Here is an 18,574-nt window from a genome sequence, read left to right on the forward strand (position 1 = left end):
CAAGATTCACCTCATAATTCAAAATTCAGAGTCCCACAAAGGAAAAAGAAATTTAGATCCAGAGAAAGGCAAAAAAGCTGGTGAAGGGTCTAGAAAGTGACTCCTGTAAGGAGCACCTGAGTGAGCTGTGGGTGTTTAACCTGGAGAAAAGGAGGCTCAGGGGAGGGAGACCTTACTGCTCTCTGCAGCTGTCTGAAAGGAGGCTCTGGCCAGGTGGGGATTGGTCTCTTCTCCCAGACAAACAGCAACAGGACATGAGGACATGGCCTCAGGCTGTGTCAGGGGTGGTTCAGGTTCAGGGAGGACATCAGGAAGAATTTCTTCCCTGGAAGGGTTGTCAGGCATGGAAATGGGCTACCCAGGGAGGTGGTGGAGTCACCATCCCGGGAGATCTTCAAGAAACAACTCTTCATGGCACTCAGTGGTCTGGTCTAGTTGACAAGGTGGAGAAAGGCCAAAGATTAGACCCAGCAATCTTGGAGGTCTTTTCCAACCTAAATGATTCAGTGGGATTTTCATCTGCTGCAAGTGTCAAATAAAATCCAGTTTTGCTAAAGCATGCATGACAGGGAACAGTATAACTTGCATTTATTTCATTTGTTTCTGATTTTGTGCTGTCTTTGTGCTGAAGGTGTTGTGTATGACAGTCTGATGCTGAAGCACCAGTGCATGTGTGGGAACTATGCCAATCACCCCGAACACGCTGGAAGAATCCAAAGCATCTGGTCAAGGCTGCAAGAAACTGGGTTGCTAAACAAGTGCGAGGTAATTAAAAATTAAGACCAGATATCTGACTTGCTAAAGTAAATAGCAAATTCATTAACTCCTAAACCTGTCTTGCTTCTGTAATAAGAGAGTCATTTGTTTTAGGAATTATTTGGTCGTAACTGATAATATAAAAATAATGCATTGCAGGAAAACACACTTCCCAATCAGAAAATAAAGAATTTACACAGTGTATGCCTCCACATGCATCAGAATATAAAACCCAGACATGATTATTCCTCACCTTTATAAAGGAATGTAGACAAGCAGTAGTCAAAAAGTGCAGTCCTCCTAACAGCATGGTTCTTAACTTTTTCAAGCAACTAAGGATTTTACTTCTGTAGCATAGAATACTTTTTAAAATTTAGTTTGTATCACTCTGTAAGCATATTGCATCTTGTCTTTTTTCAGACTTTAAAGTCTGTTTTCATAGCATGATCCTTTACCTGGTATACAACAGGTCCCATGTGAAGCCCCAAGACATTCAAGAACAATCTTATAGGCAATAGCAAATTTGTAATTTATTTCTGCTGCAATTTCCCTCAAAAAATTGCATATTAAACCTGCTTCAATAAAATATGGTCTGTAAGGATCATATATGATTTGGGTTAGTTAAAAGTAGCTTTTTCTTACGAGTCCTTGCTTCCTGTGAGTTGTGAAGCACTGTCAACTTCAGAAGCCTGTGGCAATTGCAGGTGTTTACTGCACTGCAGCACAAGTTAACAAAGTTCAGCAAAAATTTGCTAGTGTTCTGCAGGATCCCAAAATTGCCATGGCTCTAATGTTCTGTTTAATTACTTTTCTTTATATCCTTATGTTTTTACAAACCCAAAGGAACTGGTTCAATAGATCCCTTTGAATAGCTATTAGTGACTGTCCCCAAAGATTTTCCTCTGGGTAGCTCAGTGTCCTGGTCAGTGAGATATTGCAAGCACTGTAAATGGATTTGTTGTATACACTCATCTAACTAGATGGCAGCACTCTAACAGGCTAATTCTTTTTTTTTTTTTTTTTTTTTTTTTTTTTAGCTTAGATAATATTTTCAGTGTTCAAGAAGACTTTCTTTCAGCAAGGCCCTTAAGGCCACCTATCACATGAGTGGTTTCACTGGGGAATCACATACTTCAAGATTGAGTTAAACATGCAGCTCAGTGCTTTATAAAATAAAGCCTGGTTACCTTCTTGATTAAGGACTCTGTATTACAAAGAAAAGACAAAAGAGGAAAAATAAGTAAAATGCAGTGTGCTACTATGTGCTGCTTTCTTCACTAACAAACACCTGTTGCTGAACAGTAAATTGTGTAGCTCTGAAATTTTAGACTTGCAAGAGGAAACTTTAAACCTTCCAGAAAACTCTTACACTGCATGCATCTCAAACTAACACATACCACTTTTTCATTTTACACCTTTTTTGACCATATTTGATTGAAGCATGGCTTAATATGCAATTTTTTGAGGGAAATTGCAGCAGAAAAAAAGGTGTAAAATGAAAAAGTGGTATGTGTTAGTTTGAGATACATGCAGTGTAAGAGTTTCCTGGAAGATTTAAAGTTCCCTCTTGCAACTATAAAATTTCAAAACCTGAAGCACAGCTTATTAGGTCTTCCATAATCAAGTGAGGAGGGAGAGAGGAAAAAAGTCCCTTCATGTTGAACTGCATTCAGCTAATATTGACCCCAACTGTGTGCTTTGAAATGAAGCTGAAATTTGAAATGAGCTGTCAAAATGTAAACACAGATGATAAAATTAAGGAGTCTCAGTGTGAAGCTGGTGCATAGATCTGGTGTTTATATAGATCCTCTTATGTAGCTAGAGACAGAATTATATTTGGTGATGGAATCCTTTGTTTCACTAAATTATCTAGCATGTGCTGACATCAAACCAGTGCTTAAAACTGCTCACTTTCCAAAATAAGAAAGGCTACAGTGATGCACTTAATTGGTGTTCTGTTTTTTTAGAAAATCATTCAGCTGAATAGACACCTTGTGTCACTAAAGGAGTTGTTATTGCATTATCCAAGATATAAAAAGCCACAATCAAGCTGCTTTCTGGAATATACCACGCAAGAGTGCATAGTGAAAGGATCATGGGCACCTGCACTGTCACTTCTGCCGAATTCTGAATGCCCCCTCATGGACACTACCATTTCCTGATATAATTTCTCAGCATAATTTCCCACAGTTGTTGTCAGAAGAAGTGGGAGATCAATGGTCAGGTTTTGCCCCATGCCTTACCTCAGACACCAAATCTAAAGGGCAGGTTAGCAACTGCAACCTGCAGCAGCCACTTAGGAAATCCTCTGCAGTTAATGGTGAACTTTTTTGCTCTCTAACTAAAACAGTAGTCCCACAGGAGGGCTACAGGCCCACTCTTTGTTTGATAAGGAGTGTTAGCATCAAAACTAGCTCAGTTAGAGGTAGCTCAGTTTTTTTTTTACCTTGCACTGTATGTATCCCTGGGCACAGGCTTGTTCAGGGGGCCCTCCCTCTTTTCCAGATCTAATAAGAAACCCTTATGAAAATTAACAACTTGTATCTCTATGACCCTTGTTATCTATAGCAGGGAGCTTTATGTGGTTCCTTTAGTGTGGATTAAGTCCTCTCACACAGCTCAGGTCTTTGGCAATAGAGAGATGACTGACTGAGTGTTCAGAACTAACTTGGCACAGGATGATGAAAGTCATGCAGACTAAGGTTAACACCATGCTTGCTGCAGTTCATAGATTAATTTAGGTTGACTAATCTAAGCTTAATATATTGCCTTTGTATATACCTGCACATATTACTCATGCTGACCCCAAATTATTTTTAAAATACAACTTGGCAAAATCATAACACGGTTTGAATGGGGTACACAAGCTGTGTATCTGCTACAAAATAAAATGTGTCTGAGACTTCTCTATCCCTGCAGCCAATTGGCATGGAAAGCCCATGTTCATACTACCAGGAATGCTTCCTGGCCCATGCCAGTGACCAAACCATGTCTAAGAGTTGTTTGGGAGAGTGCTAGCTGCTGCTCAGCCAAAACAGTATGAAGGACCACTTTAGCAATTTAATAGTACAGATGATTGTGTTAGTCTGCCTGGGAATGTTTCCTGGCATTGCTTAGTTTACTGCTGCAGACACAGCCAGGAGGACTTGCTTTTCCAGACTGTATTTTGTCTTTCTAGCCATAGATGCTTCTGCTCTAGAATTATTCAAACAACAGTTTGGAGGACTTTGCTAAACCAAAAAATTAGTTTTAGCTTTCAGATTATTTTTTAAATCATATCCTACTTCCAAACAGATAGATTAATTCCTCCATTGGATTCCTCAAGACAAGGGAAAAATTAGACCATTGCCAGTGACAGAGAGCCACATTTGAGGGACCAGCTCCTGACTGAGCTCAGGGCAGGAGAGTGGAGTAATTCACACACATGCACATCCTCACACACATCCATAGTGAAGTTTTTTATAGTCCTGGTATGTATGTATTGGGAAAAAAATTGATACACAATATTTTTGCATTAGTTTCTAAATTTCTGTTTGCTGAAATTCCTGTTTGGTGTTTGTTAAAGGCTGAGTTATCAAATGCAGACAGGGGCAGCTAAAAGATGCAAAGATGGGCATAAAGACCTCCATTATGTTTTTTCTTTACAATTTTCCCTTGGTAAACAGCAATGCCTAGAAGCCCTACCTTTGGGACAATAAAAGGACTGAATTATGTTTTGGTAGGGGTGTCTACTTTCCACTTGTTTTAGGGAGAGGAAGTATTCAAATAACACCTTTGGGGCTGTAATTTATACACACATGACTGACGTTAGGCTACAGTGATCAGCGCACTTTCAGAAGAGAAAAGAAAATGCAGCCATGGTCCTGCTTTGTGGCCCCACCTTTACTTCCTGTAGGGACTGTAGTCCAGCAACACTTTTCAGCCTAGAATTTGTTCTAAATTTCCATAGTTTCCTGGATTAGAGAGGCATCTTACACCTCCTGCTGTCCACATCTCATCAACTGAAGGGGAGAGAAGGAAAGAATTTAAAGTTGAGTCTGCCAGATCACAAAAACTGAAACATTTGAAAAACTCCACTCTTTGAACCTCAATTTGCCACTAAAGCTAAAATAATGCAGGAAAAGTTAGTCTTTTTTAAAGAGCAACAATATTTGGAGTGTTTAACATGTTCTAAATCACTCTAAATCTCAAGAGGGTTAGGCACTAGATGACCAAAACATGTGCAGAGAATAAATGCATCTCTGTGTGGGTGCATGTGTGTCAGAGACATGCTTGAAATTCCCACATGGTGGATGTGGGAAGCAATGTGAGCATTCTGACTGGCACAGTGCATGTTATCTGTGAGTAGTTTTGAAAACAAGAGAAAAATTAACAACTATGAGAAATCTCAGGAAGGCAGGAAAAGATCTGGAGACCTTGTTTGCAAACTTGATAGCCTAAGGGAATTTCATACAAAAAGCTGCAATACAGGCAATGGACACATTACACTATGAGACCTGAGTGAAAAATATCCTTAATCTTTGCAACAATTCATGTTAGTTTAGCAGAGAGAAACAGCCAGCATCACCTTTGTCCTTTTGAATCTCTGTCTGTGCATGAGTTTATTCTGCTGATAGTCTAATCAAAATCTCCAGGTTAATAGAGGTTGTCTGTGTGAAAATTTAATGGTCTCTTTTAAAAAGAAGACCAGACTTTGACCTTAATTTCTGTGAAAGGTGAAAACATCTTCCTGTTGTGAGGACAATGGATTTCTAGTTCTAGACTGATTTTTCAAAGTACTCAGGTGTAAGTATTTCACTCTCTTGAGATATATAAATGTTTCTGTTAATGAGGGAACCAAATATGTCAGAGGACAAAGCCAACACACAAACTGCCATACACATTAGAAAAGAATAATCTGCCTTCTACTAAGGATGTAGTAGATGGGAGGATGTATTGTTCAAATTCTCTGTAATGAAACAAATACTGTTCATCTGTTTTCCCATGCTATTTCTCCTTTTTGTTGGCTTTATGCCAATTTCCTGCTACATTTTATAATTTTGATACTACCATGGTCCATGAAAATTAAGAAAGACACTTCCAAATTAAAAAAAAAGACATGGCTAAAAGTGTAGGTGTAAAGTTATACAAATGCATATGTTCTGTTTTCTGATAACTCATGCTAGTGAGAGCCAAAAGTAGTCACTTTGCACAACTGAAGTTACATGAGAGACTCTGGCAACAGATATAGTACAAAAGCTTGTGTAGATTTGCTAAATCCTGACATCATTGTGTGAGAACTATTCTTAGAAATTATTACAGGGGATTTTTAATGCACTTTTTTTCCTCTGTGCGGAGCCTAGTTGAGGTTGATATAAAGAGATGAGGTGAAAGGAACACAAAATGAGGAGATGGGAATGCAGAAACAGCACAGACACGTGCACTGTTTACCCTTTCCTCCTGCTACCTACAGTGTAAATGTCCTTGCTGATGCCAGAGCTGGAGCAGCCATGGAGAATGAGCAGCTCTGGGCTCTGCCAGCCCAGCTGATGGCTGCCCTCCAAGGACCATACTGGGGGGAGCTGCCTGGAATGGGGTGTTCTTCTCAGAGCTCCTTGACTTCTGCACCAAACTGGTGTCTGCATAACCTGTTTGCACCCTAGAGAATTTGACTGGTGATACTAGGTAGAAGGTATGTTGTTGGCAAAACATTTTGGGAGACCACTTCCAGACCAGATATTGCAGTGTAAAAATAATTGGCTGTGTGGTTTGTTATAGTTAAAGGGATATGGCATTCCATTTAACAACACTTAAAAAAACCCCAGACAATTAACTGTCTTAAACATGTCTGAGAGTTTTTGTATACCTTGTAGAAAATATGTGACCAGAGAGTAAGTATTTTGCTCAAGGTTCTTTGGCATGACCTTCATAAAATTCCTCTTTACTTTTCTTACACATTTTTTTATCTGTCTTAGAAGCCAGATGCCCTTCCCAGATTTGCTGTGGAGAATTGGGTATATACATTTTAAAGCAGCTTGTTAGAAACATGGACCTTAATGAGAATGGATGAAGGAATAAATGTTACCAGTCACCTCACTTGTGAAGAAAAATATTTTATCTGACCCAGAAGAACCATTACAGAGTTTACTGACTCCATGAAGTAACATAATGTGCTGATTTTGATTGTGCAACTGTGTGTTAAAAGGATGTGAGTGCACTGCTACAAATTCTCATGTGAGACTGGGAGAGGCTTGAAGAAATTAGAGATGAAAAAGGGTTTATTAAGTCATTTAGTTCTTGGATCATTCCCTAAAATGCTCTTTCCACTGCTGTGTCTAGTTAAGTTTTAAACACTGAGAGAAATAGGGCTTCCACCATTTCCCTGAGGGGGAGCTTGTTCCACAGTCATCTAGCTCTAACTCAAATGATATTTCTCCTGATTAGTCAGAAAAAATTCCCACTGCTTAACTCAATATAAATTGTGCATGGATCTTCTCACCTCCCATCCCCCAGGCATCTCCTCTTTTCTGCACATGCTCTTTAATATTCATAGTATTGCTTTCCTCTCCTAGTGCAGAGGTTAGTGCTTTCCAATGTGTATGACAAGGTGTTGGATACAATAAGAATTTAACCTCCAAGAAAACTAGAACTAAACGCATTTCTGCAACAGGTAAATCAGTCTAGTTGAAGATAGGGTAGTCCATTTAGATAAGCGCTCTACCTGTGTATCTGTAGACCTTGAGAGTCAGACAGACCCAGTCTAAGCTCTGAGAGAGCTGGCTTTCAGTGTTGATAAGGACCAGGGTCCAAGACCTTAAAATCAAGATGTATTCTCTTTACTTTATCCAATATCAACAGGAAAGATGATCTCGGGTCCAGAACTTTGTTGACAGTGCTGTTTATTATGCCCAATCCTGAACAAAATCTGATTCATCTTGCTGTATCTTCAAAGGCTGTGCAGCACTAGCACAAGAAGATAAATAAATATTTTTATGATATGCTGTAACTCCAAATACACACAAGGAATACATATGCCAAATAAGAAAGTATTAGTTTTATCTTTTCTTTCCTATTTTTCTTCCTTCCTAAACTGATTTGTAGAAAGATGTCTCAGATTTTTACATCTTGTTTTGGGGCAAGTATAGGCTGGAGACCCAGTCAAAAAGACAAACTTCACTTACAAAAATGTAAGAAAGCAAGTGAGTCATCATGTGTAGCAGCAAAAATATTAATCACATGTGATCAGAAATGTGTGTATATTGATATTGATCACACATTAAAAATGTAGAAACATACACAAATATGTTACTAAAACATTTAAAGTTTAATTTTCTTTTTCTCCCTGTCTCTCCTCACTGTGATCATGTTCCTCCTAACAGCATAAATCACAAGTACTAGTAATGGTGCAAAACACATTAATCCTCATTCCAAACACATCTGCAGCTTACAGGTGTGAATAATATTTTGCTCTCTAAATCAGTTTTTTTTTCTAGCCAGATTTCTTACTTAAAAAATATTTTATCGTTTGGTTTGTATCTATCAAAGTATTATGTAGAAAAGAGTCAGAATATTTTATTTTTCTTTTATGTGAAACCCTGTATTAAGATAACCCTCCTAAGGCTAAAGTGAAGCATTTTGTGATAAAGCACACACGCATTTGTTTTTCATATAGCATTACTTTAATAAACAAATCAGTGTCACATTCCTGCATGACGCAATTTCAACCCATTATTAATCATACTAAATGTTATTTCGGACCTTTACTTTTTTTTTTTCTCCCTAAATATTGTCAGTGGAATATTGTAGGCCTCTGCTGTTTTCTTTCAGCGAATTCGAGGTCGAAAAGCCAGTCTGGAGGAAATACAGCTGGTTCACTCTGAACATCATTCACTGCTGTATGGCACCAGCCCACTGAACAGACAGAAGCTGGACCCCAGGAAACTCCTAGGTCTGTACAGGCCTCTCTATTCTACTGAGAACAGCACATTCCAGCACTGTCATTAGTCATAGCTGGTGTCAGTTTAAAACACTTGGCAAGCAGTGTGACAAAAATTCACTTTTTCCAAATGCATTGCTATGTGCAAGGAGAATGTTACAATGGAAGCCAAATATAGATTAGCAAAATACACCGGCTGGAAGGCAGTGATACAAGTTTCTCCTCATTTGCTTCAAAAATCATCAGTGTTAACCTTTTACTGTAACTTGTTCTCCATTGGAGGTCAGTGGCAAATTTGAACACAGCTGGTCTTCCACCTCCTTGTATTCTTTGATTTGAAATTAGGAATTTAAGATGCACTTGCTTGTCAGAATTGTTTGTTTGCTGTTCTCATTTGCTTCATTTCAACTATTTCAGCCACCCTGTCTGCAGATACTATGCCTAAGCTTTGCTAATAAGTGAACTTTATTTTAATGCCTTCTCATTATGCAGGATATGCTATCTTTCAGAACAACATGGGGGAAAATACGTTAACATATTAAATGCACCTATGGTTGTACAGAATAGCCGAAAACTGACAGGTTTTTCCATGTAAAATATCTTCATGCGCAGCTGATGCTCAGCTTATGTCTTTTATAACACACAAGTAGGGTTAAAATGAGCTGTTCATGGATGATGTAACATGAAGCAAATCTACTTGTCAGAAACACACAAAAACCTAGTGCATGAAAATCCATGAGTGAAATCCTGCCCTTTATGTCCCAGCACACTGGATGCAACACTCTAATTCTCAGTTATTTTTACAACACTTCTTCTAAGATGTGAAGCTTTTCCTAAATGTAATCAAATCTAACCCAAACAAAAATAACATTAACCATCAAAAGAAATTGCTGCCACAATTCTAGTAATACATAGCAGTTACTTTGCTTTGGAAACTTATGCTGTTTCTTCTGTAAGGCAGACTGTTGCTTCAGGAAGTCCTAAGATCATAATGTTATATAGGTTTATACATTTTCTTAGCCAAGGCAACATCAAAACTGAAAAATATTTACAGTATAATAGATTCTCAGGAGCTTGAATTTCTAAGTAGGAAATCCTCTTTAAAAAAAAAACAGCGTTTCCAAGAAAAGGTTCTAAATTCCTGCAATTCCAATTAAATTAAATTTCCGATTAAATTAGAAAAATTTTTATTTGATTTGTTAAATTGTTCCTTTTTGATACAGTCAAGCATTCCATTTCAATAATTTTGTTGGCTTTAATTACTTTCAATTTCTCTTTTACATTATTTAATATAGTATACATTGATACAAAATATTATTCCAGTTTTGGATCTCAGTGGTTGAGCAGCCTCTGGGATGCAGTGTGCAGTTGTAGGTACAAGGTTAAGAAGGAATGGACCTAACATATGTCTGCTGATCTACTCAGAATGCAGAAAGCTTTGTTTATCCCATCTCAGAAAATAATTGCTTGGCCCACAGTTTCTTACTGGACATGTTTTGCCTTCTTTATGGGACCCTTAGTCCAAAACATTTACTCTCTAAGTTTATATCAAAATCACACTCTTAGAACATATTCTGAGTGTATCCTTGGCTCACTGCCCTTTTCTCTCTCTGTTTCTAGGATATTTTCTTGTTGCATCTCACATGGCTTTTTACCAAGACAAAAGTCAATAAAACACCCTTCCCACATGCTTTTGCATGTGGCTGTTCTCTGGCTGGAAGCTCTAATCATTTGGGCTTCCAGACTCTTGGACAAAGGAACCTAATTGTCTCTTTCTTACATTTTTTCCAAAATGCAGTCCTGATTTTGGTGTCCCCATTTCAGTTGAAGTTGAACCTAACCAATTCTGACATTAAAATTAACATCTTTGTATATTACAGAAATTCAATATACATGTAGAGAAAATATCTAAAGAAAATGTTTCTTATAAAGATATCATAAATAACAACATTGTCTCAGAAAATATTTATATTTCAATGAAAGTGTATAATTTTTTCTACAGAAATAGTTCCATCAAATGATGGCTTTGCATCCTAATGAAAAGTAGGACCTAACCTCCCTTTCTTTACTCTTCTACCCATCCAAAAAGACAGAAGCAGGATTTGCTCCCTACTTATGCTCCAGAAAAGGTTTGTGTTTCCTGTTCCTCATTGGAGGAGTGCATCTGCCTTCTCTGAAGCTCTTTTTCTTTTTCTTTTGAAAGTGAGCTTTTACTCATCATTTTTCTTCAGTTTATCAGACTCTAAGCCCTCAGTCATCAATCTCCCAATCAACTTCCTTGACTTCTGTAGGGGCCTGACCTCAGTCAGTGACGGGTGCCTCAGCACCTAATTTGACAAACTAGCTTCTATGCCTTTGTGCATTGATATTCTAGAATACAAATCTTGGAACATTTCTAGTTCTATCAGTACACAATTGTACTGAATTTAAAGTGCTGGTGACTACAAACTTTGCCCTAGTACAAAGTCAAAAACATTTGATTATTTAGACTTGTCTTCTATCTCACTTAAATATCTCAATATCTTCTGGGACCTCAACTTCAAATATCATGGGAAATTCTCACTGCAATTCATTTTTAGAGTAGCTTTTCGCTGCTGATTTTCATTTCTGGCAGGCTGTTGTGAGCTTTCCTTTTTTGTGAGGCTAGCTAAGCAATGGTCTTACTTTCTCTTAGTCCAACATTTCTCCACTGTTCTTTTCATTAAATCTCAATGCTTTTCTTGTTCTTCAGAGTTTGGCAACTACTATTTTTTAAGCCATCATGCAATAAGAAGTGAGCATTCCGGCAAGCTTCTTGATACACTGAAAATGCTTCCGTGCTTGTTTTCCCCAGTTTTAGTACTATCTTCTGATTGATTTCAGTGTCCTTCCTCACCATCTGCTTCTCTGTTTTTACTTCATGTTTATTGTTTTTAATAGTGTTCACCATGCACAACGCGCCTGGCTGCAGGGAGATGAGAATTTATCTGCTGTCTCTTATGTCCCAACTCTGCCGTGGAATTTAAGAAAAAATGTCTAGTCATTCAGTAATCTAAAAATTCCTTATTTTATCTCAGATTGCGTCTTATGTTTCCATTAATGTATTCTGTCACTTTACCAGCACTAATTTTTTTTAGTTATCTGCTTGTGACTTTTTTATCTTCCCCATAGTAAAAAGTGAAAAATTGGTCCCTGGATCTGCTTCGCAAGATCTGGAAACTCCAACTTGCACCTCTGACAATCTCCTGCAGCCAACATTTCCTTGCATGTCTGGGGCCATTAGGACTCACAGTATGAGAATACTCTGCATAGCTGCTGCACCTGCATTTCCCCTGGTAGCTCCACAGGAGGTTTTGTTTGGCTTCTCTCGCACACTGTGCAAACTGATCAAAGGCCTCTAGTCGGATAAAAATGCATCTTGGATTTTACTCAAAGTGTAAAGCACTTTCCTCATCCCAGACCTTGCAGTCTGGTCTCTCATACTTCAAAGATGATGGCTTATAGTTGTCTTTATGCATTTCATTGGCACCTGCTAAACATGAGTAACTGCAGCATTCACCCCTTCCATATCAATGGGTGACTCCTCTAGGAAACTCCAGTGATTCACTATCTAATGTTTCCTCCAGATGGCAAAGTTACAAAGCCAGTTCTGTGATATGGCAGGGGAAAAGCTTAGGTTCTCTTCCACAGCTGCCTTAGGATCAGATTACACACTGGGATAGGAACTGCATCAAGTCCTGAGATCCTTACCCAGTTTTCATACTGTCATTATCAAGAGAAACCGTGAGTTTAGTAGTACCAAAACAAGAAAAAATTAATAAAATGTGAGTAAAAACATTAAGGTAAACCCTATCATATTAGCTTATGTATAGAGTAGATTAGCTAGAAATTAAATTCTAAAGTCTATTAAGTTTTTGTTCCCTTTAGTATAATGCATTTACTGAATAATACTGAAAAAATAGTATTCTAAGTTATGTTTTCAAAATATTCATCCAATCATTGATGAAATGTAAATGAAGAAAAAGCATTTTTACATAGATAGAAAGACTAAGGTTGCAATTTTCAAAGGAGAAACTCTTTTGAAGCAAAGAAGCTAAGAAATTAGTTATCAGTTTTATGTAAACTTAATGTAGTCCCCTCTGTCGTCAGTGAAAAGAAACAGGTACTTCTCAAACGTATTTCATCCCATCAGTCATGTAGGCTGGATGGAGGTGCCTGCCTCAGTCCTGTAGCTGGAAAAGAAACTGACATGAGCAGCTTAGTCAAGCTGCTTATCAGCTACAGATATCAGGATGATTAGTCACCCTAGTTCAGAGTGATTTTCTGTGGAATTTTGGTCATTATATTCCTTTGAAATTACCACTTACCTGTGTTAAGATTTTTCACTGTTGCATAACAGCACCTTGAAAGTCCCATGGCTGATTTGATTTCTAAGTATTATGATTATTTTTTGGATTATTATCTGGCACTTTTATAGTGATAATAATACTGTAATCTGAATTACTGTAAAGAATACGGAAATACTGTTCCAGTACTTAAATGTCTTTTTTGATAAACAATACTTACTGTTTCTTTTTTTCTTTAATATATAGGAAACGTGTCTCAAAAACTCTTTTCCTTGTTGCCTTGTGGGGGACTGGGGGTAAGTAGATTTTTTTTTTTTTCCACAAAAGGGACAACACACAACATGTGCGTTCTCTGGCTAATTCTTTAGAACTATCAGTTCAAAGTCTTCAGAAGCTGATAAAAAATGTAGAGATGAAATATGAGCCATTATCACACTGTGTCTTCAAAGACATGGAACACAGCACATTACAAGAGGCATATGGGAGAATTAGGAACAAATTTTGTGTAAATGTGCCAATTTCTAGTTATCCCACGTTGGGTTTTTTATGTGAACTCTTTTCTTGAGGAAAGTACCATGGGCACAATTGCTATAGCACAATGAGCTTTGGAGAAGCTGTTTTGTGCACTGTTGAAAAGTAAAGATGGCTCCACACTTCTCTGAAAGACAAAAAAGTTGCCAACACTAACATTTAGCATGAAAAGGGCTCACTAGCTGCTAGCCAATAACTTAGGTATTGAAATAATAAATTATGTCAGCATTTTTACACCCTGTTTTGAAACAGATTCATCCTGAAAGACAAGCTCATATTAGGACACAGCAGACAAAAATCTGCAGAAAGAAACATGTTGCAACACCAGTTGAAAGAGTAAAGCTAAATTAGTGAAAACCATGTAGAATTTCTACTGATACCAGTATCATGCTCCTATTAAATTGTAGCAAAGGCAATTCCCAGGAGAAATAATTTTTCAGATAAGTGAGTTTTTCACACAAAAATATTTAATGCTTTTGGTCCAGCTGGATCCATTATTTACTGATGTCATCAATATCAAAGTGAAATGGTAATATTCTAGATACCAGTGGGCTGGATGGTTGATGTATATTTTACTTCCCTTTAACTGCTTCCCAGTGAATTCTCTGAGTATCTTCACTGAAAAGTCTGAGCAGACATAAAAGCGTTATCTCTGGAGGTCAACTTTCGCTGCTACCTTATACAGATTTATTTACCTTTTTTCTTCACGAAGGATAAATTCCATACCATACTAGTATGTTTATATGACAGAAGAAATACTCATTTTGTAAGGTTTTAACACACTCAAGAAAAAAAAATGCATTTTACCCTTCAGTATTTTGTAATTTTGGTGGATTTCTGAACTATGAATTAAAAATAAAATAATCAGGAAGTCGTAATCATTCCAGATCCTCTACCTTGGGCTTAGCTTGCTGAAAATCCTGCCTAAAATTTGGAAGTTGGTGACTAGCAACTTGCCAATCTGGAAACTTGAGCATCATTTCTATATGTGGTTCAGTTAACACTACACATTGACATATAGACGTGTAGTGTTGCAGATGTGTTGCACGTGCACCTCTGTAAACTGCTGTGTGCACACATGCACACGCTGGTGTGTAAAAAAAGTAATTTTTCACACTGCTGGTGCAGAGAAAATTGAACAAAAAATTAATAAAGTTGAGAAAGGATGTTCAGGCTTCTAAGTAAAATGGAGATTATGTAAAAGTTCTAGAAAAAATCTATTTGAGGACATTGGATAGTAAAATTACTATCTTTAAAAAGCAAAAGATAAGACTTTTCTGTTAAACAGATTATTGTGACTAGAGATGACCAGAGATGTGCTTTGAAATCCTTCTACTGATGACAGTATGTTTCATTCTGAAGCTAACACAGGTCAGAATTGCTCAGTACAACTACACTGTTTTAAGCAATTAAATTCATCTACACTTGTTTTTTTTTTCCAGTCTGTTTCATTTATTTCTTATTTAAATTCATGGAAATTGGATTAAAGCACGCGCTGTAGAAATGGATCTTTTATTTATTTATTTTCTAGTTGGTCTGCCTTTCTATATATGATTACTGTCAGGCTTGCTGTGGGGCGCTTTTAAAGGAATGGGTTATGACCTTTTTCAAGGTAAATAATCAGATTAGGAGCTTTCTTTCAGCAATATTTAGCTGTCGATTGGTTAAACTCAGGGAAAGGGAGCTGCTTCAAACTATGTGGAAAACAATTCTTAAGCTTACTTTCAGAAATGATGGTGGAAATGAGGAAGAATATTGCTACTTAGTAGCTTTCAACTTGAAAGGTATAAAGCAGTAATCAATGAAAAGCAGGAAGTTTAGTTCATGAAAAGATTTTAGGGAGGGATGGAAGAATTTTATCTTTTTTATGTTTGTTGTATATTTTTTCCTCCTTGCTTGTATCATTAGTTGTTTGCTGCAGAAAATAACACAGTGTTAAGAAAAAAAACTTCCATTCTTGCAGGAGACTTTATGATTGCCTTTTATATGAGGGCTTTCAGAGCTCTTTGATCCTATTATTTTCTAACCATACGGGGACATTGCTGTTATTATGCAGCTCTGTCATTATATAGATTAGTGGTTTGACTGCTCATGCAGGGGATGGGAAACCTAGGCTCAGTTCTGTCCACTCCCAGGCTGGATTTAATATCAGAGATATCATTTCTTAGAGAGTGTTGCCACCACACAATAGATCAAATATTATTTCTGGCTGGGGGCCCCCACACCATGCACTAGTGATGCCATTGTTGGAAAGAGCACTGGACAAGTAAGATTTTACCCATAAGTAGGATAAAACCCATCTACCTAAGGCTATGATCTTCCTATTACATACAATTATAAATACTTCCAAGTCCTAGTTCTGAGGCCCTGTTCCACAAACAGATTATAAATTTGATGTGAAAGAATCACTCAACAGAATGAAAACTGTTCTTGGATCAAGGAATGGAAGCTAGGACTTCCTAAACACTGAAGACATGATCACTTGATGGACTTATATTGTTCACAAACAAAAGTTCAAGTAACTTCTGTAACCCTGAATTCTACTCTCTTACTGATTTTCTTATCTCTGTTCTAAAACTGCAGCCAACATCAGGGATCCTCTCCTTTGGACATTACTTACAGTTACAGTAAAAGAAAGTTTGTTTCCAGAACTTTAAAAAGCAAACAAGACACACCCTGTGTCCATAACTAGTATTTTCTGATCCTTTACCAACACTCCACTAAATCTTTTGTAGCAATGAAAAAATGTATGTAAAACTACAGTTTACTCATTTTGTACACACTTTTCATTCCTATGAATTTTCTTTTAAGTAGTGCTAGGGATTGATTATGTCAGAGTCATTAGCGTAGTATGTTATGCTTTCAGGAGAAATCAAATAAATTTTTTAGTGTGATAAGGGACTATATAAGTAGTAATTAGCTCTCTTACCTAAGAGCAGAACTCTGTTTCATCTGTACAGCTAAACTGAACATATCTCACAGAGACAAAAAAAACTGTCTAAGCTAGCATCCTAAATTTGCCCGTAACAGGTTTTCTTTCACTGATGGTTAATATTTTATCAGAGAACTATCCAGGGTCAGGAGTATAAAATCCACTGAAGTATGGAATCTCCCTCCTGCAATAATGCTTTTTATGGGTTTTTTTTCTTTCGAGCTTAACCTTGTTCCAGAACCAACTGTTGTTAAAGAATTCTAATACCGGAGGGATGAAATTCTTTGTGTTGGAGAGAGACTAGCAGCTCTATGGCCAGCAGTTTTAATAAAAAGAGATGGTTTCTTGCAGCTGGTCAGAGGTTTGGAATGTGAAAAGTTTTCCAGGAGAGGTGGGTAGATTGCAGGTGAAATGGCCAAATGGGGAGAATAATCACAAATTACATTTTGGTTCTGTGGATTGTCAGACTGTTTCTCATCTGTAAACAGCCACTAGAGCTATAACTGATCATTTGACCAATGTATCCATCTATTGCAATTCCTCTCCTGTTGTGCTGTGCAAATGACAATAAGAGAAGCAGAAATCTACTTGTAATGGGACTAAGTTTCATCTCCTTGTCTCAGTCTGTCACTAAAAATAGTGATTGTTTTCTTGCCTGTTTGACCTGCTTCTGTGTGAAGAAATCTTGAAGTCATTTCTCAGCCATATTTTTTTGTCTAGTTGATAGGCAAAAAAACCCTCAAAAGCAAAGAAGAGCAGGCTTTTATGATAATGTCATCATCGGCTCCCAGCTTCAAACACTTCTGTGGCTTTTGAATTGTCATTTATAACTTGGAACTGAACCGACCCATAATTCCCTTGATGCATTTAGAGAAATTGATAACAGACTGCTTCTTTTATGGCTCAGAGGAGGCAACTCCCATCACATCACTATTGGCAGTCAATATTATTTTCTGACATGGTTGTAAAAGTATAAAGGGGCTTATGGCATTTGTTTAGATGAGGAATGGGCTCTCAAGCTGTGCTGGGGTTTATGGGTCCAGATTACTGAGAAGCAAAGGGAATATGATGTTTGCAAACAGGATATGATTTTATTTAAGTTTGGGTTTCATACGTTGCTCCCTGGGGATTGTCCTGCAGACAGAAGAGAATTTCACTTTTATCATATAAAATTGGGCAGCTTTCCAATCCCCCCTGCTCTCCCCCCATCCTCCCCACCAAAGACACTGCTCCAAACCTGTAACTCGTAGTCAGAACTTTAAATTGCAAGAAGAGGAGCTAGGGAAGAATGCTGCCCTGCAAAAAATCAGACTTCAAAAAAATTAATGTTTAGTGAGCTGAACAGAGTGGCTCTTGGGCTAAATATCAAGCCATCTGAATGGTTAAGTATGACTTGGACATAATATGGAATGTCCATTGCATTTCCTCTAATTTTGCTGTTACAGCAGCAAAGAGAAACAATATCTTCTGCTGAGATAAGCTGGTCTTGTTTTGAAAATCAAAGTGTAACTTGGATTTTTCATATCAGAAAACAATTTGACCTGTAATTACCAAGGGAAGAAGTTCATCGTTATAAAATCTCTCAACATATTTATAAAACTTACAAAACATTCATATTTTTTGAATGTTAAATTCCTTCCTGCTATTCCTTGCTGTGGCAGCTGACAGCGCTACTTTTTGTCCTGACCACACAGGAAGAAAAGTAATAAGAAAGGCAAGATTTTACTAGTACACAAGTTTAGTAAGCCATCCAGGAAACAAATTGGTTTTTGCTGCTTCTCATTCTTCCCTTGATCTTCTCAGTCTGTGCCCAGGAAGAATTTTCAGCCTTTACATAATATGACTCTTCATTCCTCTTATTTCTATAAGAGCTAATGGCATCAAACTGGTTCCATCACTATGGTACAACTGTCTAAAATCAAGAAAATGTTGGCAGTGGCATTGCCTCCTTGTAGCAAGTTTAGGTTCCAGGCTGCTTAGGTATCTGTCCTTATACCTGCACACAAATGTGTCAGTAAAGAAATTAGACTGCCTACAGTTTAGGTGTTCAAATGAACCATCACCTTCACAGAGATATGAGAATTAACTTGTGCTTTTTCCCTATATTCCAGGCTG

The 18,574-nt window shown here is 37.5% G+C and overlaps 1 protein-coding gene across 10 annotated transcripts in view; it reads left to right on the forward strand.

Moving 5' to 3' along the window:
* Positions 1 to 18,574, forward strand: part of HDAC9 (histone deacetylase 9) — a 452,941-nt gene that overhangs the window by 314,320 nt on the left and 120,047 nt on the right. For all 10 annotated transcript variants that reach the window (XM_054273209.1, XM_054273214.1, XM_054273213.1 and 7 more), the window contains 3 exons: positions 632 to 765; positions 8,563 to 8,683; positions 13,243 to 13,292. In XM_054273209.1, coding sequence (XP_054129184.1) covers positions 632 to 765; positions 8,563 to 8,683; positions 13,243 to 13,292 — 305 coding nt within the window. The remainder of the gene's footprint in view (positions 1 to 631; positions 766 to 8,562; positions 8,684 to 13,242; positions 13,293 to 18,574) is intronic.

Source organism: Melozone crissalis, unplaced genomic scaffold, assembly GCF_028551555.1.
Source record: "Melozone crissalis strain CALT ecotype California unplaced genomic scaffold, PUWL_Pcris_2 ptg000016l_1, whole genome shotgun sequence".
Lineage (NCBI taxonomy): Eukaryota > Metazoa > Chordata > Aves > Passeriformes > Passerellidae > Melozone > Melozone crissalis.